General features: G+C 48.5%; 1 protein-coding gene across 1 annotated transcript in view; it reads right to left on the bottom strand.

Moving 5' to 3' along the window:
* The window catches only part of LOC139054877 (uncharacterized), a 178,081-nt gene that overhangs the window by 97,090 nt on the left and 59,682 nt on the right, over window positions 1-21,309 (bottom strand). The window contains exons 10-12 of the mRNA XM_070532559.1: window positions 20,485-20,583; window positions 19,595-19,675; window positions 3,947-4,056 (exon numbers count right to left, since the gene is read on the bottom strand). Of these exons, the coding sequence (XP_070388660.1) occupies window positions 3,947-4,056; window positions 19,595-19,675; window positions 20,485-20,583 (290 nt within the window). The remainder of the gene's footprint in view (window positions 1-3,946; window positions 4,057-19,594; window positions 19,676-20,484; window positions 20,584-21,309) is intronic.

The raw sequence follows: 21,309 nt of genomic DNA, 5'->3' as shown, positions 1-21,309 counted from the left end.
TACTTCGCACAGCGCGCGACGCGAACGCACGCGAAAAAGAGCATGATGGCGCAGCTTCCGCCTTCCCGTCCTGCCGCGCGCCGAAGTGATGGTACAGCGTCGGCCGTCACTTCCGGTCGCTTTTCATTGGGCACGGGGCGGCCGCGCAAATTGAACGTTTATTCTGACAGGTTTGCTTGCTCGCATGGCCGCATGTTTGCTGCTGCTTCGTTGTGGTCTCTAACTGGAGCGGTGAGGCGGGTAGTTGCTACTACGTTTCGTGCCGGGCATATTATTTTGGGGTGGGGGGCGCAGTCTGTGCTGCATCACTGAGGGTACAGTACACAAATCGGGACCGTGAGCGAGACGATCGGCGCTCTTCTGCTGGTGCGATTAGATTATTCGCTGCGTCCGAACGAAGCAACTTTGCGAGGTCACAGCGTAGTTTCAGCGATATCATGGCTCGATAAAGACGCTCACATCTTGGTCGTGCGACAGCGACGCGTAAACTTTCATGAGGAGACTGAAGACTGCGTTTGCAAGTGCATATGCTCTGGATAAGAAATTACAGCTTTGACGACACCAGCCCTTAATATATAGGCTCTGCCTTACTAGCTGTATTTGAGGACTTAGAAAGCACTTAGAAAGCAGATCAGTAGTTTAGTGAACCTCTGAATGAATTAGGCAAGGTACGTGGAAATTCGGGTTTGAGAACTTCCAACGTGATCTCGCCTCTATAAGTCTTCTTTATGGATTCACCATGCAAATTGTACGTTGATGCCACTGTACAGCAGAGGCTCGTCCAACAGCACGTCCCTGTTTGTTCAGCAATGTATCCAAACAGCTTCTTCCATTTCACCACTTTTTGTTGGGCTATTAAGGGCACCGAAATATTAGTGCAGAATTGCGCAAGTTGCTCTCGTGTTTTCGCTCTGCTACTGCAGTTTTTCTAGAAGTGTTTAATTGCTTGTTAATATTCCTGTGAGCACGAAAAATAGTGAATGGAATTGTTGTAAGGGCGTTCTTTTTCTGGATGATACATTTTTGGAGTGGCCGTCATGCCAGTAACATCAGAATCCTTGAAGAAATATCGACAGTCACTTAGGAATGGGAAAACTTAATCGCTTCACGCATCTACACTTGCGATTGTCACGTGACCATGAAACGTTAGTTCATACATTGTCACGTGTTCTTCACAATTCTACCTTAATCTCCCGTAATCCACCGTGCTATAGTTTGTACGAACCTTAATGCAATTTATTCCACCCTTATTCACATTATTTCACATTATTTACCCATAATTGCTCATACTTAACGTTGTTGTATTTACTACCTTCTGTATCACTACTGACGTCATACAAGACGGTGATGACTTCACATTTTATTTATTTATTATATACATTCAAGGCCTAGTAGGCACAACAGAAAGAAGTGGTGAAAATATGCAATAATTGCAATGCAGCGCAAAAATAGAAAATCAAACCATAAGATAATTTGAACGGCGACCTTGAATTAGTGGTGTCACAAATTGAGACTGTGGAGGCGGGAAGGCGGTTGCATTCAATGGCTGTTCTTGGCAAAAAGGAAGAATGGCACATCAATTTTGTGTTGATGGTCGATGCGAGACGAGAACTTCGTGTGGTAAAAAGATTTTCTTTACGAGAAGGGTTAAATTAGCATATTCTATGAAAAAGACAAAGACGAAAGTATTTGCGACGTAACCAAAGGTCAGGTTCACCTAGTGTTCTTTTCATGGACGTGACGCTAGAATGAAGTGAATAATTTGAGAGAATAAAACGGGCGGCGCGGTTCTGCATGCTTTCTGAATGCTTTCAAGGGAAATGACAAGATTGGCATGAGCAGGGTCCCGTATGGATTGTTGTTGCGGAGAACGCCACCTTTCCTACCTGAAAGGCCATGAAACGCTTTCGCATTAAAAATGCAATACATACACACATTGCTCAATGCGTGGACGTGTACAAGTTACTCAGATTTATGCATCAATACGTTCAACACCCTTCAGGCGTCGATTTAACACCCTTCTTTGAGCAAAGTCACACCTTATGTGTGGTATCCACCCTTGTGATAGGGTGCTTTGGCCGAAAAGGGTGCTAGAAGGGTGTGAGCATGGGTGTAAATGCCGAAAGCACCCCTATTAACACCCATAAGGGTGTAAAAATGTTTAGTGTGTAGGTCATGCTACCCCATCTTAGCTTAATATGATGATGCGTTGCAGCCAACGACTACTCAACTGGGTGACTGGCCACTCAGGAGTTACAGATTCTAGGATGACCCGCCAAATCGAAAGACACCAGAGATGTTTCCATTAAACGCATTTCCGTCGACTTGCATGATGAATTGCATTTTGTTCGGTTGCTGGTTGCCATGGCACTTCGGCGATAAAAACGCTGTAAAACTGCAGGATAATTTCAATTCCCCGGTGCGCTTTGGAAACTAGCCATGTCGCGGGTACTGGAAAAAGAAAGACGACGCATTGTAGATCTGTGAGTACAAAACTATTCTGAACGCGTTATGTCAGAGATGACAAAAAGGCCACTGAAAACTGTAAATAGAATCGTCCAGACTTACAAGAAGGATGGAAGAATTGCAGATGCTCCCCGTAAAGCCCGGCAAAGAGTGACCATTGTTGCGGCGGCTGCTGCAAACCCGACCTCCACCGTTCGAGAAATTAAGAACAGCCTCAGGCTGGCTGACGTCCCTGACACGACTATCAAGCGTCGCCTCTAGGCCCCAGCCTAATTAAGAACGCGAAAAAAAATTACTGTATTTTTACCCTCATCACTTATAAAAAAACATGCTAAGTGATTTATGTGGTGAGATGCTTGTTTCTGTTTATGTATATTGATTAAGCAGGCTGTTCACAAGCTGTAGACGGGACCAGCTGGAAAATGCTCCAGTTAGTGAAGTACGCCTTCCCGCAATGCCGCCTCGGTTACTCAGTCACTTGGGTCTAGCGTAGTTTACAGCAAAGCCAGATGCGGTGCGCTCCAGCGCTGTAGCAGACGACGCGAGGCACCTCCCCTGTGTCCGTGTGCGCTTGCGCCGCTTCGCTTCGATGCGCCGCCGCGCCGGACGCACTGGCGCCCCGCGGAGCGCGGCCACGGTGAGCCGTGTTCACCCTAAGAGTGGACGAGCCTGTACATTCTAGGCGATTTCTTAGCGCTATCAAAGCATGTTGCTCAGTTTTGTCTACAACAACAATCGTATTTTGCGTGTTTGCGTTTCCTTTGCTAAAAACGACGGCGTTCCCTAATTCGTGACCTCCCGTTCATGACCAGCGCGGAGGGAGGCAAAATAAAGCAGGGAGCATTATGTCGTGCAGCCATCCTTGGCAGGTGAACGCTCCGTGAAACCACACGTGACCGTTTGCGTCGAGATCACGGAGCAAAAATAGAGATTTGCTGAGACGTCTGGTTCCCAGTAGCTACGCCAGTAGGTTTTATTCGGTGCGCTTGTTCACCTGCCCTGCCGTGGCTCTGCTTGCAGAGTGGGAGCACTAAAACCAAGCGCGCACTTTGGCGTGGTATCACGCGTTGGGCCACCAGGTTTGGCTTCAATCGCGTATGCTCCCTCCGTTTGCCTTCCTCCATGGTGACCTGGGAGTACCACGTGCGCATTGGTACAGAAAGGAAAATCTCGCAAGATAGATCAGTGTTATTGTTGCCGGACAAAGGCCCCAAATGATGCAATCTGTCTTTAGAGTGTACTGAATAGAGAGCATATAATAGAAAGCTTTATATTAGGGGTCGAAAGCATCTTTCTTTGCCAGGGACCAAACTTCTCAGATGGTTTTGTTAGGACCCAAGTGGCTTGGGTACGCAAGAGGAACGCCATGCATTTGCGTCCGCTAATCTAAAACTCGCTAGTAAGAAGAAAAACTACACTCGCTACCGGAACTCTGTGCTACGACCGCAAACTATGGCGACTTGAGAAGCACTAAACTTACATAGGACGTGGCTGCTTGGTTTTGAGTTCGCTCTTGGACGCATTAGCTCCGGTGAACATCGCCTTAATGAAATGTGTTATCGGATCTTGCTTGTAAAGGTCCGGTTTATACTGAAAGAGAGAAAAGAAAATCAAGCATAGCGAACTCAAACAGCTCAGCTCGTCAGTTCATACTTATACCTAGAAAATTACGCACCCGAAGCTGCCCTGTATACATACTTGGTTGTTCAGTTATTTCTACGCGAAGAATTTGAATGCCTATATGAGTTCGATTCAGGGCTTCTCCCTTGTGCCTTTCCCGCGAGAGTTACATTGCGGAAAGATACACAGGACAATATGCAACGTTATGCGGGAGCATTATGCAGGAAACGGTCGGACTGGTGATGACGCGTGGGACTGAAAGTTACCGCGAACTTTGCAATTGACCATGATTTGCTCAACTATGACTTGTTCAGCTACAGGGGTGATCCGCTGACTGCGGCCACTTATAAGCCACGGTAGATTGCAGCAGGCACAATCAAGAGAGCAAGAACTTAAGAGTGTTACTTTCGGTTACACGTACGAATCTGTATTGAAGGAACTCGTCTGAGAAGCGACTGCACATACAATAGTCACGGGTTTCACGTCAGGATTATGAACGTGGAAAAACATCACCACCAATTCTTGGAAAGTATGAATATTACAAGCAAGATTATCCGTTTAAATAAGAACATACATGAATATGGCGATCTTGCGATGCGTACATGCAAATTTAACAGATGAGGCGCATCTTTTCTGCCACATTTCAAGATGCCCTCCAAGTTATAATATGCTCTCGCAATTGACGCAGCAATTATGCAAATTACTAATAGATCTTCAGTCGCTCGGCCATTCACCACAAAAGCGCACTGAGAAAAAAAATCTCGGTGACATTGGCTAAGTTCATGTTCTCGATTTTTCTCTTGAAAGCCAGATGTTGCAAGCCAGACACCTGTTTAATTTCAAATTTACCACTGCGGTAGCACCTGGTATAGTGGTATAGTGCAGGAGCATGTACAGCAGCTCCCCGTCCGTGTTGCAAGGCAGTTAGACATTCCACTTGGAGCGAGTTTTGCGAAGGATTAAGGTTTGGCACTCAAAGAAACCGAATTTAAGGAGTGACAGCTAGTAAACAGGAAACGAGCACAGCCATGCGTTCAAGGTATTGCAGTGCTGTGCACAACACTGAAAGACCGATTTCTTTGTGTGTAGTGTCAGGTTTCTCGTGCGATGAATAATAAACATAGAACACTTGTCAGAAGGAACGTTGAAGAATCGACATTTGGGCGAGTTGGTACTGGTTGAACATCTTGAAGGGGCAGCGCAGGACGATGAAGACAAAAGGCCTTCATGGCAAAAGGTAGGAAACACACAGGGCAGCGCTGAACAGGCAACTAATTTTATTAAAAGGCGCCCATAAAACTTATGTTGTACAACAGCATTAAATGTCAGAGCATATAGGGCTCGCTAACGGGTAATGCCTACTCACATGTCACGCGGCATTGCTCTGAGCATAGGTGTACTACCATCTATGAAGACACCACAATACTTTCCGCGCATAGCAATCAGACTACGAGAGATTATTACGGCACACTATAGCAGGACGAAATGATCGCTTTGTGTAAGCATGCCATCATTAAATTTGTATGATAGTGAATTTGAATTTATAAACAGCCTCATAGTGTAGCATTAGATTACAGGGTTTTGCGTTTTTGCTTGCGCACTGATAATGACGCCATCGATGGCAGAGCATGTGGGTATGGGTTGTAGCACGCAAGTTTTTGTACGCCTTATAATAAAGTTAGTTGTGAGTTCAGCGCTGTCCTGTGTGTTTCCTGCCTTTTGTCTTCGCCGTCTTGCGCTGCCCCTTCAATATGTTCAAGAATGAACGTTACTGAGTGAGCTGTCTGTATACACATCCTTATACGTATATATGTCAACACACCGCAAGTGGCATACTCGCGTTGTCAAGTGCTCGTGTAAACGCACCTACGTGGGCGACATCGCCTCGTCTGGGCTATCACCATCCCATGTTGTACTGCCTCAAAAGGGATGTCTCCTAGTTTTTCGCACATGCAATACTTGTAGCGCATCTTCTACATCACGCAGCCATCTCAACACCGTTACTTTATCAAAAACCCGCCCCGCTGCGGTGTGGCAGCTTTTCTGCCCTCCGTACCACCCGAGACTAGAATGACTTGTCGAGAGAAAAAACTTGCGCTGATGAGCGATCCGATATACCCCTAAACTGCCTCATCGTAGAAATTACGAGCAGTGGTAAAAGAAAGAACATCGACATTTCGTGTTCTACCACTGCTGATTACTTCGAGCCTTCATTTTCCCGTGATCTATTCACTTGTTTGGACTCACCCCTGTAGCATTCCCAACGTTCATTCTGCCCTTCACCTGCCCGCACCTTTGTAATATCCCTTAATTGATCCCTCGGTGTACGAAAAGAAAGTGGTGAATTCGGCTGAAGTATAGTGCGAAGGGGGGTTAGTTGATCTTTTCCCCACACCTTTATTTTGCTTGTCGCTCGAACGTAAACGAACACAAGACTTGCTGCGCTGATGTTAAGATGCCAAGGATTTTCTCATTGTGTCTCACCTATAGGCTGAGGCACAGGTCATGCAGAGGCACAAGGCGTGCCGGGGCACAAGTCTACCGGTGCTCACTTGTCATATGAACCCCCTCTAGTGAGGAAGTCACAAGGTCAAGGTGCGATTCCTAATAGCGCTAGGTAGGCGGCCGCTGCGAGGTGGTGAAACTGACGCGTTGGTAGGTCGCTGGTAGGTTTCCATCTGCGACGACGCTGTGAGTCTGGAGGAAATCGGGCCTGTCCAGATAGACACTGTCTCTCCGTCCGTTGAGGATGAGGACGAAATGCTTAGCACAACGCTTGATGACCTTACAGGCTCCATCATGAGGTGGCCATAGCAGTGGTCCGACCCTGCCGTAGCAGTGGTCGGGTCCGACCACATCAGGCCGCACTAAGAGGTGCGTGCAGTCACCGAGAGCATGAGTGATGAAGGAGTGTCGTGAATGCGGACGGATTTGAAAACATAGAGCAGCGTTCATGACAATCCTGAGGCGACTGGCGCAGTCCCATGACAGGCATGAATGCAGAACCTGGTGAAGTATCAAAGAATTGGCCATTAAGGGTCGTGCCCAACGCTGCACACCAGGAAGCGCCTGTCCTTATCGCACTACGAAGATCGAGCAAAATGGTAGGTAGGCACTCGTGCAAGGTACGGGTATCGATGGTTGGAAAGCCATTGACTAGGTTTTGAGCTGGCAGTGGAATCGCAACACCATGCCTTTAGACATCGAGTAGTATACCGTTGTCGTCACATGCACTAAGCAGCCGGAATAAAGTACGACAAGCGACAGTCAAGCTGACAACGATCGGTGGTAATCGTCGTTCGACTTCCGTAGAGGATAATCCACAATTTGATGAGTGCGCGGGGGAATGACTCTGCAGTGATGCCGCTGAGTGATAGTGCTTCAGGCTATCGCGTGAAACAGTCGATACATGTGAGCATACGTGTCGATATGTGAGCATAGGCAAACTAGGTCAAGGTGCACGGGTCTGAAGCGCCAATCATGAGGCCTGAAGGCATCAGAGAGAGTAAAAGTGTATCGCTGACCTTTGGTTTGCTGGCACTTGAGACATGCATGCTTCCTGCGGCGGACATCAACTTTCGTGCATGGCCAAAGGTTTCATGTCGTGATGAGGTGCTCAGTCACAAGGCTGCCACGGTGCAACAAAGAATGTAAAGCATCAAAGGCACTCCGACGAAATGATGCTGGAACGTAGTCGCAAAGCCAATCGGTAGTGGTGCCGCAAAATGAAGCGAACCACGCAGCCGGGAAGTAGCACGTCTTCGAATGCAAGAGCTGTTCTAATGTCGAACAGCCTGCAAATCACTGTCCTCTGTTGTGCTGTAGCCATGGTTGCGAAATCCACAAGTGGACGCGCGTTTATAGCCGTATTGGTTTGTATCCATGACAGCGTGTTATCAATGGGTTTATCCGTGTCACCAACGCGCTGAATATTACTTGTAAATTCGAAAATCTAGGCGAGTTGGTGGATCTCACGGGTCGTGTTGGAAGAGTTGGAAGCAATCGAAGCGTACGTGAGCTGCTCGAGGTCGGTAAGGATGCGAAATTTGCAACTTTCGAGTAATTGGCGGAAATGTTTCACTACCGTGTAATTCGCCAGCAGTTGGCGACCGAAAGTGCTGTAACGGCGCTCAGGTGGTCCTAGCTTCCGTGAATGTAAAGACCGGATTCCGAACTTCGTCCACCAACTGCTGCAGTACTGCACCCACAGCAACATCCGAGGCGTCAACCGTGTGTGACGTAAGGGCTCCGCGTTTGGATAAGCTAGGAGGATTGCGTTGGCGAGAGCCAGCTTGATGGAGCTGAAGGCTGCCTCAGCGATGTCCAGGAGATAGCTGCGTTCGACTTGGACCGGACAGAAGGGAATGAAGCGAGTGCAAGAGGGTGGCGCAGTTTGGAATGAACCGTTCGAAGTAGTTGGCGAGGGCGAAAAATTCCCACAGTTTCCTCGTAGTCGAGGGACGTGGAAACTAGCTGATGGCTTCCATACGAGCCCAGGCAGGGGAGATTCCACGAAAACCCACACGATGACCCAGGGAGTCAAATGCACCAACCCTGAATTCGCTTTCGGTCCATCCGCCACAACTCTGTATATTCGGAGCCGCTCAAAAGCTTGAGAAAGGTGAACTTCGTGGGCGTCTGCTGATTTGCTCAAAATAAGCATATCGTTGATGTATGCGAAAGAGCAGCACGCAGCAAATCACGCATCATTTGGTCGATGAACCGTTGAAATGTTTGAGGGGCGTTTTGCAGACCGAAGGGCATGCGTGGGTATTGAAGCATACCAAAAGGTGTTAGATAGTGGTCTTCAGCACGTGAGAAGTTTGTACAGGTGTTTCGTGGTATGCTTTCACCAAGTAAATTTGTTGAAAATGACGCAGCCTTGCATAAAAGAAGTGATATATTGTGTGTGGTACCAGATAGCGCTCCGGTATCGTCACCTTGTCAAGTGCGTGGTAATCACAGCATGGTATCCAGCCACCAGTGGGTTTGGGGACGATGTGGATGGGGCAACGACAAGGGATCAAATGAGGGGCGAACATATCGGAGATCAAGCAATGTTTGAAGTTTTGTCACGGAGACGAAGAAGACGTTCTTAAACGGGCGCTCCCAGTAGTGCAATGTGATGCGTGACGTTGTGACATACTCAGTCTTTAAAAGAAGGGGCCCAGAAGAGGTCAGCGAATTCTCGTAGAGACGTGGACCATAGTGGGGAGACTTCGGCATGAGCTTGTGCAAGACGTAAGGGTGATAAATGACGTTTCACCTTAAACCGTTACACTCCTCTCGATATATCGAAGTCCAGGTGACAGCTTTGTCGGAGGTCTACAAAACCTTTAAAGTGCCATAGAAAATCGGAACCAATGCTTCCCATGACGATTAGGGAAATCCAGTGGAATGTCCGTCGCAAGCCAAAGTCAAACGTTGAAGGCTTCTGAACATTGGTCCGATGATGTAACCATTGACAGCAGTAAGAGCCGGCGTGGTGTGGCAGAGTCGGACCTCTTCTAGCGTAGGCGGGATTACGCATGCCTCAGCGCCTTTGTCGACGTGGTATCGAACCTGGGTGATCTGGTCAGTGACGTAGAACAGGCGGATCGACGTTCGGCCTGTAGCGCTGGCCTGCATTCAGTGCATAGCCTACGCATTCCACGGAAAGGTACAATGGCGGTGACACTAGCGAGCGCCATCACCGCAACGATCGTGGTGCTAGCGCACCTTGCGAGGCACACTCGGGGATCTGCTTCGATTCGAACTGTGTGATAGGGGTCGTGGCGGGCTGCGATGTCCATCACATCTCAGCTCGCTGGCCAGCTGGTCGACTTTGCGGGTGCACAGCTCGTTAACGTCGAGGAGACGGTCCAAGCGCTCGCTGCCGCAGTTGCTGCAGGAAGAGCTCGCGGAGAACCGATGTGTTTAGTCAAGCGTTGCGAAATTCGATTACCTGCATCACGCGACGCAGAAGATCCATTGGTTTGCGTTCGCCGTCTTTTACCCGAGTTGAGCACTTGCTGCAACCGACGCTGTTAAGTCTTGGTTGCGCGGCATATGTGCCGGTCGCCAGCAGGCGGAGAGCGCATAATATCTCTGGCAATAGCAATAACAGAAGTTGCAATTGCACTGATAACGCGGCTCTAATTTGCTGTCCGCGACATCACGCGGCGTCAGCGGGAAAGGGACTTAACGCTGAGGAACCGGAGCGTCCCGCATGACGGCTGGGACTATGAGAACTTAAGCGCACCGTCGACGGGGTCTGGTATCGTAGCGTTCGGCGTGGCCGCATTGTCGGAGTCGGTTTGCATGTCCTGCTGGAGTGGGTAGGCATCGAAGCATGATCAGGTCGACACCGACGAGAAATTTCGTGAATGTATGCTGCGAGTCTCGAGAGAAAGTGTGATTGTGAAAAGGAAGAAGGGCTATTTTCTGCAGAGAGGGACGAGGACGTGGCGCGTTGCTGTGCGGCATTCGGGGCTCATCGCTTATGGGTTGCTTGCTTTGAGACGTTACGTGTCGAGAAGTGCCCGAGGTGACTATTTGTGGAAAGGCGTGAGGTGATCTCTTTCCGATATCTTTATTTTAGTGGTCATTCGAATGTAGGCGACCACGAGACCCGGTTTGCTGATGTCAAGATTATCTGTATTTTTTCCTTGGCAGCCCCCTAGCTCGAGCCCAGGGAGCATTCGGAGGCGCAATCTTGTCTTCCTAGATCCCGTGCCTACAGATGTCTTTTCACAATGACGCCATGCGGACAGATCCTTAGCCAGCTGCAGATCGCATAGTTTTGTTTTCAGCTTTAATTACGGGCGTCAAGTTACGCACTTCCATTTTGATGAGGCAAATAATGTCAGATTACCAACGCGGCTTCGCGTATGCCAAGCAATATTGTGTTGGGCATTTGTCACACCACTTTACGACCCATTTGGAGTTCTCGCGGTGTTTTTTCCGACAGCCATCAGGCTTATCTCGTGCACCACCTATATTTCCTGGACTTTGCAAATATATACCAGTCTTACTGCTCCTTTTCCTCTGAGGAACGAGGACTTTGTCAAGCGGCCTAATGAGTAGCGATTCTGCATAGTGGTGTGCTTTTAGTCGAAGGTATTGGGTTTTCGCAGTGTGTGCACTTTTTGCGCGACCACGGTGGCTCAGTGTTGTCGTGGTTACGATGCGATGGTAGAACTGTATTTGGCTGAGGTGCAGGGGCGAAAATATTTAATTATGGTGCGAGAAATATGTGGCCAAAATGATTTTCCAAATTATTGGTGTCAAGGAGTTCGAACACCTGGAATGCATCAGTATTGCCAAGTAGTCATCTTGCAGGTAGCGGCCTGTTCACAGTCATAGTGATGAGCATAACCACCATGCCATATAGCCGGTGGGGAGAAATAAATTTCGCACACACCACAGATGTGTCTGCGTTCGAAGTATAGCAATCGTACATTAGCGCCTATACGAGTAATCGAAGATGAGTCAGACAGAGTGGCGCCGCTAGGCAGAGTTGACTCTGCCTAGCAGTGGATCTTCAAGTTCTTCAAAGATGCAATAAAGCAAAATACAAACTTAACATGAAGCAACATCCTAACTTAGCGCCTGGAATGGAATAAAGTTATACAATGGCCGTACTGTGCCTTTTTAAGTAGAAATGCTGTTCATGGAATACTGGGCTTTCATAAAATATAGCGAAGATCACGATATTCCGTAATAAGAAATTTGAGCGCAGCTCTATACGTGTTTTTATTTCGCGATATATTGGCTGGCGCGGCCAACTTTCCTCGTGCGGTGCGGCACGTTGCAAGCGAAGCGAAGTGTGGCGTGACTGCATCGCCAATCGGGAGATCGTGAAAGGTAGTGCGTGAGAGACGCGGGGGCGCGATTTACTGCAGCCACCGCAGACTGGCCTCCGCGCCCTTACTCCGCGCGCTACTCTCGTGCCATCTCGTAGCCGTCGTCGCAAGCAGAGCCCACCACTTTTATTCTCACGGTTTCGCTATGTTCCGGGTGCATGTTTTTTGGCAGGGGGGATAATCAGATTTTTTCTCACTTCCCTATCTACTTCCACCTTTTGGGTGGGGCCTCTGTCAGGAGACGGGGGCATAAACGAGCCGAAGCATTAAAAATTAGATTCGGTAATATCTCGGAACATGAGGTGGCCTATGTAGACGCGGCGGGAGGTAGCGGCAGTTTTACGGTGGCAACGGCCGTCAGAGGCCGGGGTATTCCCGTGACCGCTGTCACTCTGCGCGGGCGCAACATAGAAGTTGCCGAGGAAATTGCGATCGCATTAGCTTGCGCTGGAACGGACGCGAAATTTGTGATCAGTGACAGCAAAACTGCCATACAAAGTTTTATCAAGGGAAGGATCTCGCCCTTAGCGGCCAGAATCCTAGGCCAGAGAAAGTTAAATGGAAAAATTCAAATAGTTTGGACTCCGGCGCACGAAGCCGTCCCCGTCAACGAGGCGGCCTACGAGCTGGCTCGAGATCTCTACCGCCGAGCCGCTACGGGGCCCCTCGATGACCGAGGGAGCGGAAAGCGCATGCTAAAATATGGGGAGATCACACAGCATTATATATTGGCTCGTAGACTGGTATCCCCGCCAGACCCAACATTAAAGAGACAAACAGTCTCGTGGAGACGACTACAAACTTATACGTATCTGCACCCGGTTATGGCGAACCACATGTTCCCCGATGCCAGGAGCGATAGATGTAATCTTTGTGGGGCGACAGGGACCCTCGACCACATAATATGGGACTGTCCGCACTCTCCCGGGGGAACGCACAAAATAGGTAGTAGAGACACCTGGGAAACCCTGCTGCGGAGCTCGGACTCTCAGCTCCAGCTCCGGCTCGTCCAACTGGCTGAAGAGGCTGCTGGGACCCAAGACGTCCCAGCCTGCATCTGAGGCGTGTCAAGAATGGCGAGTTGCGCAACAAGATTGCCACCTTGCCACCCGATTACGACAAGGGGTGCAAGACGCGCACCTCTCCCTCTCCGTCGCTGCAGCTGGGAGGCGTTCAAAGAAGCGGCCTTTGCGCTGGAACCCGCTTCCTTCCTCCAGCCCCTTGGACATTGTGACGGGACGAGTTCGGTGCGTGGACAATGATTCCAGAGTTCCCCAACGCGGAGCTGATTTGACACGCCTGGAGAAGCTGCCGTGGGGACGGCGTATTTTTGTGCTTCTCACGGTTCGGAGTGGCACGGAACAATGAGCGACGCTCGATCGGCAACTATAGTTTCCCGGAACGGCACCCCGTGCGGTTGCCTCTGTGTACAGAGCGTGGTTGCCTCTGTGTACAGAGCGTGGTTGCCTTTGTGTACGTAAACTGATCTTCAGAGCAGCTGCGAGTTGGTGATGTGAAAACGAAGAGTCGCCGCGTCGTAGGACCGGCGGATCGAGTGTATAAAAACTGTGGTTGTGCGAATGCTGGACACACTTCTCTCATGCAGTCATGTTGGACTGTTACTCTTTTTCTCAAGCAGTCATGTTAGACTGATTTAATTTCTGTAAATAAACCCTTTTCCTCGTTCTCATTGAGAAGCAGTTCTTCACTTCATCAACGATCTCAGCGTAAATAAGTTGGACGACGGCATGGGCCAGCTACCTCCGAATTCATGCCGTACTCCAATCTTGGCAAAGGACCACGGACGATGGGATTGAGCCCCCAATCCTGACAACTGGCTGACAGCGGTGAGATGGACTTTGCGACATGGTGCTGTATCTGCGGTGAGTGCTTGGTTTTTGCTTTGACTCTCTAGGCTTCATTTTGTGGTTGTTCTGTTTAGAACAGTAGGGAAGCTAGATTGTTGTGTGTTAGCTAGGTTGTGTTTTCCTAGCTAGATTTAGAGAGCAGAATCAAGGCAGTAAAGCAGCAGTCATGGAGTTAAGGACACTGCTGAGAGACGAGTTGTTGATTGTTGGTGAGGAACTGGGCCTAGATGTACGCAAGGAAATGCTCAAATCGGAATTATTGGAGCTAATTTCCAATCAGGCCAGTGAGCAAGATATTGAAATGGGATTGGAACTTCTCAAAAAGAGAGAGAAACTGGAAAAAGAAAGAGAAGAACGGGACAGAGAAAACCGAGAGAGAGAGGAACGCGATAAAGATCGCGAGTTTCAGTTAAGGAAAATGCAACTTGAACTTGAAAGCAAACGTTTGGAGTTGCCTCAAGGAAGTGAAGGCGCTCTGGGTCGATCAAGTGAGGCAGAATCGTACCGCATGGACAGGCTATTAAAGCCATTTGAGGTCGGGACCGACATAGGCTTGTTCCTAAGCAATTTTGAAAGGACTTGCGAGAGGATGAGCTTCAGCCCGAGTACATGGCCACAGCGGTTGCTGTCTATGTTGCCGTGTGAGGCTGCGGAAGTAATCGCCAGACTAAGTGTGCAGGATGCATATGATTATGCGAAAGTTAAGGCTAGTCTCCTGAAGAAATACCGCCTTTCAGCCGAAGCTTTTCGGCAAAGGTTTAGGAGCACATGCAAGAAACATAGCGAGGGCTATCCGGAGTTTGCATATAGCTTAAAGGCCAACCTAGTCGAGTGGCTTAAAAGCGCGGAAGCGTACGACAGCAGAGACATGATCATTGAATGCATGTGTCTAGAGCAGTTTTACAAAACCATCCCCCAAGCTGTGAAACTGTGGGTGCAAGACAGAGGTAATGTAAACACTGTGGAAAGGGCGGCTGAATTAGCCGAAGAGTACGCAACCCGTAGAAAGTTGAACGCCGAGGAGGGAAACTGGGACGGTCGAAATGGACCGCGGAAACCATTTCCGTTCAAAAAGGGTGCGCAAACTAGACGATCGAAGCCTGTAGACATGGCGGAAAAGCCCGCAGAAAAGAGCGAGGAGAAACTTAACGGAGAAACCGCACAAGAACAGAAAAGAAAGTTCGGATCTTTTAGACCAATTCGCTGTTACAAATGCCACAAACTGGGACATATAGCTGTAAACTGCGAGAAGTCTAGCGTAGTTTTTTCCTACGTGGAGGAAAAAGATGAGAATATGGAACTTTTAAGTCCATATCTCCACGACCTGCAAGTTAATGGAAAACCATGCCGAGTGCTAAGAGACAGTGCCGCCACACTAGACATTGTCCATCCGTCTTACGTGATGGTAGATCACTTCACCGGAGAAGTAGCATGGATAAAGCAGGTTGTAGAAGAACACAGCGTGTGTCTGCCCATGGCCAAAGTCAAGATCAGTGGACCATTCGGGGAGCTAGAGACTGAGGCTGCAGTTTCCAAATTTTTGTCACTGCAGTATCCCTACATCTTTTCGAATCGTTCGAATCAGTTACTGCGTGACAGAGGGCTCAAACTGGGAGAGGGCATAGTACAGGCATTGACCAGAGGCCAAGCTCGTAAGATCGCGGCGCTTTCGGCTGAAAATGCTCAAGCTCCTCCAGCTGAAGCAGAAAAGGGGATAGCTTCAATACCCGAATCCGAGCTAGGCCCGAGGGACAAAAGAACAGGTGAGGAGAGCCTGCCAGTTGACCAGCTCAATGAGAGCGTAGCACTAGAGTGTCAGAGTTCTAGCCTGCAGGAAGAGCATGCAGACGCGCTCACAAGCGAGACAGGGTCGTTATTATCACCGGCCTCAAAGAACTTTGATCAACTCTTACGCGTGGATAGAGAGTCACTGGCAGCTGAGCAAAAGAATGATGAGAGCTTAGCTAAATTACGTGACACAGCTAAAGAAGGCATTGCTAGGCGCAACGTAACGATACATGAGAAAGGAGGATTGTTGTATCGGCATTACAGAGATCGAAAGGGTAGGATTTTAGATCAGTTAGTCATACCTACTAAGTATAGGGAGGACCTTTTGAGTCTTTGTCATGGAAATGGGTGGTCCGGCCACCTAGGCATAAACAAATCAAAGGAAAGATTGCTTATGGAATACTACTGGCCTGGCTGTTTCAAAGATATAGAAAACTTTGTAAGATCATGCGACGCCTGCCAGCGTTCTGGTAAACCAGGAGAGACTTGGAAAGCTCCACTGAAGGTAGTGCCCTTAATAACAGAGCCTTTCAGACGGCTTGTAATAGACACGGTAGGGCCTCTTCCAAAAACAAAATCAGGCTACAGGTACTTGTTTACCATGCTATGTCCGGCTACCAAGTTTCCAGAAGCAATCCCTTTGAAAGAGCTCAGCTCCACTGAAGTAGTAGACGCGCTTTTGACAGTGTTTGCACGAGTTGGGTTTCCAGCCGAAATTCAGGCAGATCAAGGGTCAGTATTCACGAGTGCACTGACTTCCACATTCTTGCAAAAGTGCGGGGTAAAGTTAATACACAGTTCTGTCTATCACCCTCAGTCAAACAGTGTAGAGAGGTGGCATTCGGTGCTTAAGCGAGTTTTGCGTGCGCTCTGTTACGAGCACAAGGAGGACTGGGAGAACTGTCTGCCGGCAACTTTGTTTGCTTTGCGAACGGTTCCACATGAAGCGACAGGGTTCTCACCAGCAGAACTAGTGTATGGGAGGACACTCCGTTCTCCACTGAGAATGTTAAGAGAGATGTGGGAGGAAAGAGGGGAGAGTCCAACCGTGGTTGAATACGTGCTAAATTTACTGGAACGGCTAAGCGCAACCCGAGAACTAGTCGGAAAGAACATGGGAATAGCTCAAAGGAACGCCAAATTCTATTACGACAAGAATGCGAGGCTTCGTACGTTTAAAGTCGACTTAACGATGAAAGCAGAAAAGTGTAGGTTCGGTTGTTCACAGGTTACTTATCTGGGCCATGTTGTCGGTCAGGACATGAGACAGCCGGCTGAGCTGAAAATAGCTACGATTGGAGAATTTTCTCAGCCGCGCCCGAAAACGGACCTTCGTTCATTTTTGGGACTTGTGGGGTACTATCAACGGTACATTCCGAATTACTCGCAATTGGCAAGTCCATTAACAGACGCCCTCCGAAAGGGAGCACCGAGTAACGTACACTGGGATAAGGACAAAGAGAACGCTTTCCAAAGTTTGAAAAGGCTATTGGTTTCTCGCCCTGTGCTTCGCGCGCCAGACTACACAAAGGAATTCATAGTTCAATGCGACGCAAGCGACAGAGGTATGGGCGTGGTACTTAGTCAGGTCGGCGACGATAACGAGGAGCATCCTATCCTCTACGCCAGCCGTAAACTAAATGTAAGAGAGGAAGCCTACAGCGCTTCAGAGAAGGAATGCGCTTGTTTGGTTTGGGCCGCCCAGAAGTTGTCGTGTTACTTGTACGGAGCGAAGTTCATCTTCGAGACCGACCACTGTCCTCTGACGTGGCTCAATCAAATGTCACACAAAAACGGCCGCTTGCTCCGATGGAGCCTCACTCTCCAAGAGTACAACTTCTCCGTTAGATATAAGAAGGGAAAGTTGCATAGCAATGCGGATGGTTTGAGCAGGCTAATTTGAATTCTGCGTTTGGGGGTCCCGCCTAAATTTTAGGGTTACTAGTGTTAAATTTATTAAGCGGAGAAGATCCCCTCTCATTTAGCAGGATTCCCTCCATGATTGCTGAATTTGTCAGCAGGAATTTGCTTCAGAAATTGGCATAGTGAAATGCAGCATTTTTTTTTGTTTCTGCACTTATGTTGTTGTTGTTTTTTTTGAAGCCTAGCGAGTCTAAAGTGAGAGCCAATGCACGTCATCTCGGCGCAGAGCCGTGTTGTGGGGTTCATTTTGCAGTTGCCTGTCCTTGTTGGATGTTTTGGGGCGGTGACATCAATGCACAAGTGGTCGCTGCGAGCCAAGACATCAATCCCCCCCTGACCAGCAGCCGTTCTCTTCCTGCCTAGCGGTTGTCAGCGCTAGACAGTCGAGACTTTTCGGGCCATGGAGGCGCTGTCAAGAATGGCGAGTTGCGCAACAAGATTGCCACCTTGCCACCCGATTACGACAAGGGGTGCAAGACGCGCACCTCTCCCTCTCCGTCGCTGCAGCTGGGAGGCGTTCAAAGAAGCGGCCTTTGCGCTGGAACCCGCTTCCTTCCTCCAGCCCCTTCGACATTGTGACGGGACGAGTTCGGTGCGTGGACAATGATTCCAGAGTTCCCCAACGCGGAGCTGATTTGACACGCCTGGAGAAGCTGCCGTGGGGACGGCGTATTTTTGTGCTTCTCACGGTTCGGAGTGGCACGGAACAATGAGCGACGCTCGATCGGCAACTATAGTTTCCCGGAACGGCACCCCGTGCGGTTGCCTCTGTGTACAGAGCGTGGTTGCCTCTGTGTACAGAGCGTGGTTGCCTTTGTGTACGTAAACTGATCTTCAGAGCAGCTGCGAGTTGGTGATGTGAAAACGAAGAGTCGCCGCGTCGTAGGACCGGCGGATCGAGTGTATAAAAACTGTGGTTGTGCGAATGCTGGACACACTTCTCTCATGCAGTCATGTTGGACTGTTACTCTTTTTCTCAAGCAGTCATGTTAGACTGATTTAATTTCTGTAAATAAACCCTTTTCCTCGTTCTCATTGAGAAGCAGTTCTTCACTTCATCAACGATCTCAGCGTAAATAAGTTGGACGACGGCATGGGCCAGCTACCTCCGAATTCATGCCGTACTCCAATCTTGGCAAAGGACCACGGACGATGGGATTGAGCCCCCAATCCTGACAGGCGGCGGCACTCGCCCCCTGACCTGCGTGTCGGGGGTTGGGTAGATCACCTTCTCCGTTGGACATTAAAGCTTATTCTGTCTATCTATCACGGTTTCGCCATACCCTCCTCCACCAATTTGCGCCTCACGGTTCTTCTGCACCCTTCTCCACCGCTTTCCTCCTCGTGCTCTCTCCGCTATCACAGCCTTTCATCCCAGGCTACAGGCCTCGAGCTCCACCACTGGAAGAGCTTGCGCCACCGTCGGCGTGACGTGGCATGAGGGATAACGTGGACACAGCGACCACGTCGGCTGCTTCGGAGGCGCCGAAGCGAGCTGAAAACGAAAGTTTAAAGTCCCAGCTGCGCTGCGGTTCTGATTAAATTGTTAGGCGTTACCGCCTTGGGTGTCTGCTTGACAACATTTGAAAGTACTATAACAGGTAGTGGCTGCCTTTGGAGGCGTGCAGCATGGTAGACTACTGCTCAGTGCAGCAGTGCCCGACGTACGCAACGGAGCCCGGTGTCAGCCTTATTCACACGCACGGTGGTTACGAGGGACACCGACGCTCATCGCAGGAACGGGCGCCTAAGAGCTGCGCTGAAAGACGTTGCAATGACTTTCACGGTCAGCCCTGGTGCGAGAAGATCGCAAACAGAGCGCGTTGTTGAATCACACGTAGATGTTGCTGTTATTTCTTCGCTCAACATGTTTGTCATAGCAACAATTCCTAAGCAGATAGCAGCAGGTGTGTAGTATTTGTTTCTTGCTTGTATGGTGTCCGTCGCAAGATTTGCGAGAAGTTTTCTGAGCTTAGAAGGCACACTGATATTGTCCAGATCGGTCTACGCTCGGCACGATTAAGGTAAATTGCAGCAAGAAAGCGATTTTAGAAAAATAACCAGGCTGCCTCAACTTTTACTTACGCCGCACTTGAGGTCCTTGATATTTGGCTTGGCCTTCAAGAACATGTCGGGAAATATAAATGTAATGCGCATGTTGGTGATCTGAAATGTAGGATGAGATTATGCAAAAGTAACTTGCAGTAAGTGAGTTTTAGGCGGATCCTTTACTTCAACTTCAAGATTTAAGAGGATGCTTTTAAATGTTTCCGTCTATAGATTGTGTACACATGTGATCTCTTAGTGCAACGACGTTTTAATTAATCGCAGAATAATTTGTCGTACACACAGGAACGCGTGAAAGCTTATTGACAAATATGAGGTGATTCTTTCTTTCGAAACTAAAGTGAATCGCGACGTAATAAAAATTTGAGAATCTAACAAAACACTGCGCAGGAAAACATATTTGAAGGATGCCTGTAAAACATCTAGAGATGACAAGGCCGCCAAATTACATTTTACGTGGAATTGCGCCATCAGTACTGCAAACTGCTAATTCGATAATCAGCCATGTGAGGTAAGCATGTGTTAAATTAATGTACTATTAATGTACCTATGGAGATAAATCAGTGTTGGTGTGTTCTCATCTGGTCGGCATCACTTCAGGCGTGCGCCTTGAGAGAGCATGCAATGCCTGCGTATGGAGGCATACGGATGTGCTCGACATTTAGACTCAATATCTTTCATAACCACCAAAAATTTCGTAAGTTCGTAGGAATTCATTGTACTCTCACGTAAAGGTATAAACTTTTGTTTGAGGTCACCTATCCGCACGGGAGAAGTGTTACTATGCTTTACCTTGTGATTTTCGTGCTGAGAATTTACCATGGAAATATCTAAAATTTCCTGTCGCTATACTTCGCAACCAAGCAGCGCGCGTAGAGCGTCGGCGAGAAAGAGTTGAAACGATGTACCTTTTCTCTGACCAGCTTCGTTTGCTCTTCATCCAGCCAGTATATACTGCCCGCGAAGCGTTTCATAACATCCTTGAGGTCGTTGATCCACCACGTGAGCTGCATAAATGAGTTCTTCAGGTAAAACATGTACGTGCATCGAACAAAGCGAAGACGCTGTACTCACATCTCTCATGGTGACCAGTAAGGCCGACAAGTGGGCTAGCTGTTAACCAATATTCCTTTAAATGAGGACAGGCCACACAAAGCACGATGTAGAAAAGAGAGCGGATGACACGAACGCTGCCAACATTCTTGTTTATGTCGCGTGTTTATTTCATGCGCTTCCTTTACCCTCGCCCCTATTTCGCTTTATAATCAGGGTGATCGCCTATCTGCTAAATGCCTTAGGTATTTCATAATAAATAGCTGCATAAATACATTTCGGACCTTGGAAATAGACCATATTCAAGAGTGCTTCTTATTCAATGGCATTGACACTTTTGAATTAAACTTTTATGTATTTAGAGGCGCAAATAAACAGTCGCTTCGAGTGCACCGTAAGCATAGACCGAGATTTGTAAGGACATCATGTACACTTAGACTCTAAGACATCAAAAAAGTATATTTTCGAACATCAACGGCTGACCGACAGGACGAAAGAATGTAGGTATATTTTCTTGGATACAAGAAAGGGGGGGGGGTAAAAAAGGGGCAGGGACATGCAAACCAGATGACATAGCCTGATGTCATAGGTTACTAGTCTTCTCTTTCGCGCTATTATACGGTGACTGGAGGTTACCAATGTTACATAGAGTATCTAGGAAGTCTCCCACGGCCCAAATA

The sequence above is a fragment of the Dermacentor albipictus genome, chromosome 1 (genome assembly GCF_038994185.2).
Source record: "Dermacentor albipictus isolate Rhodes 1998 colony chromosome 1, USDA_Dalb.pri_finalv2, whole genome shotgun sequence".
Lineage (NCBI taxonomy): Eukaryota > Metazoa > Arthropoda > Arachnida > Ixodida > Ixodidae > Dermacentor > Dermacentor albipictus.
Note: the sequence above shows the minus strand (reverse complement) of the source record. Positions and strands in the feature narration are given on the sequence as shown.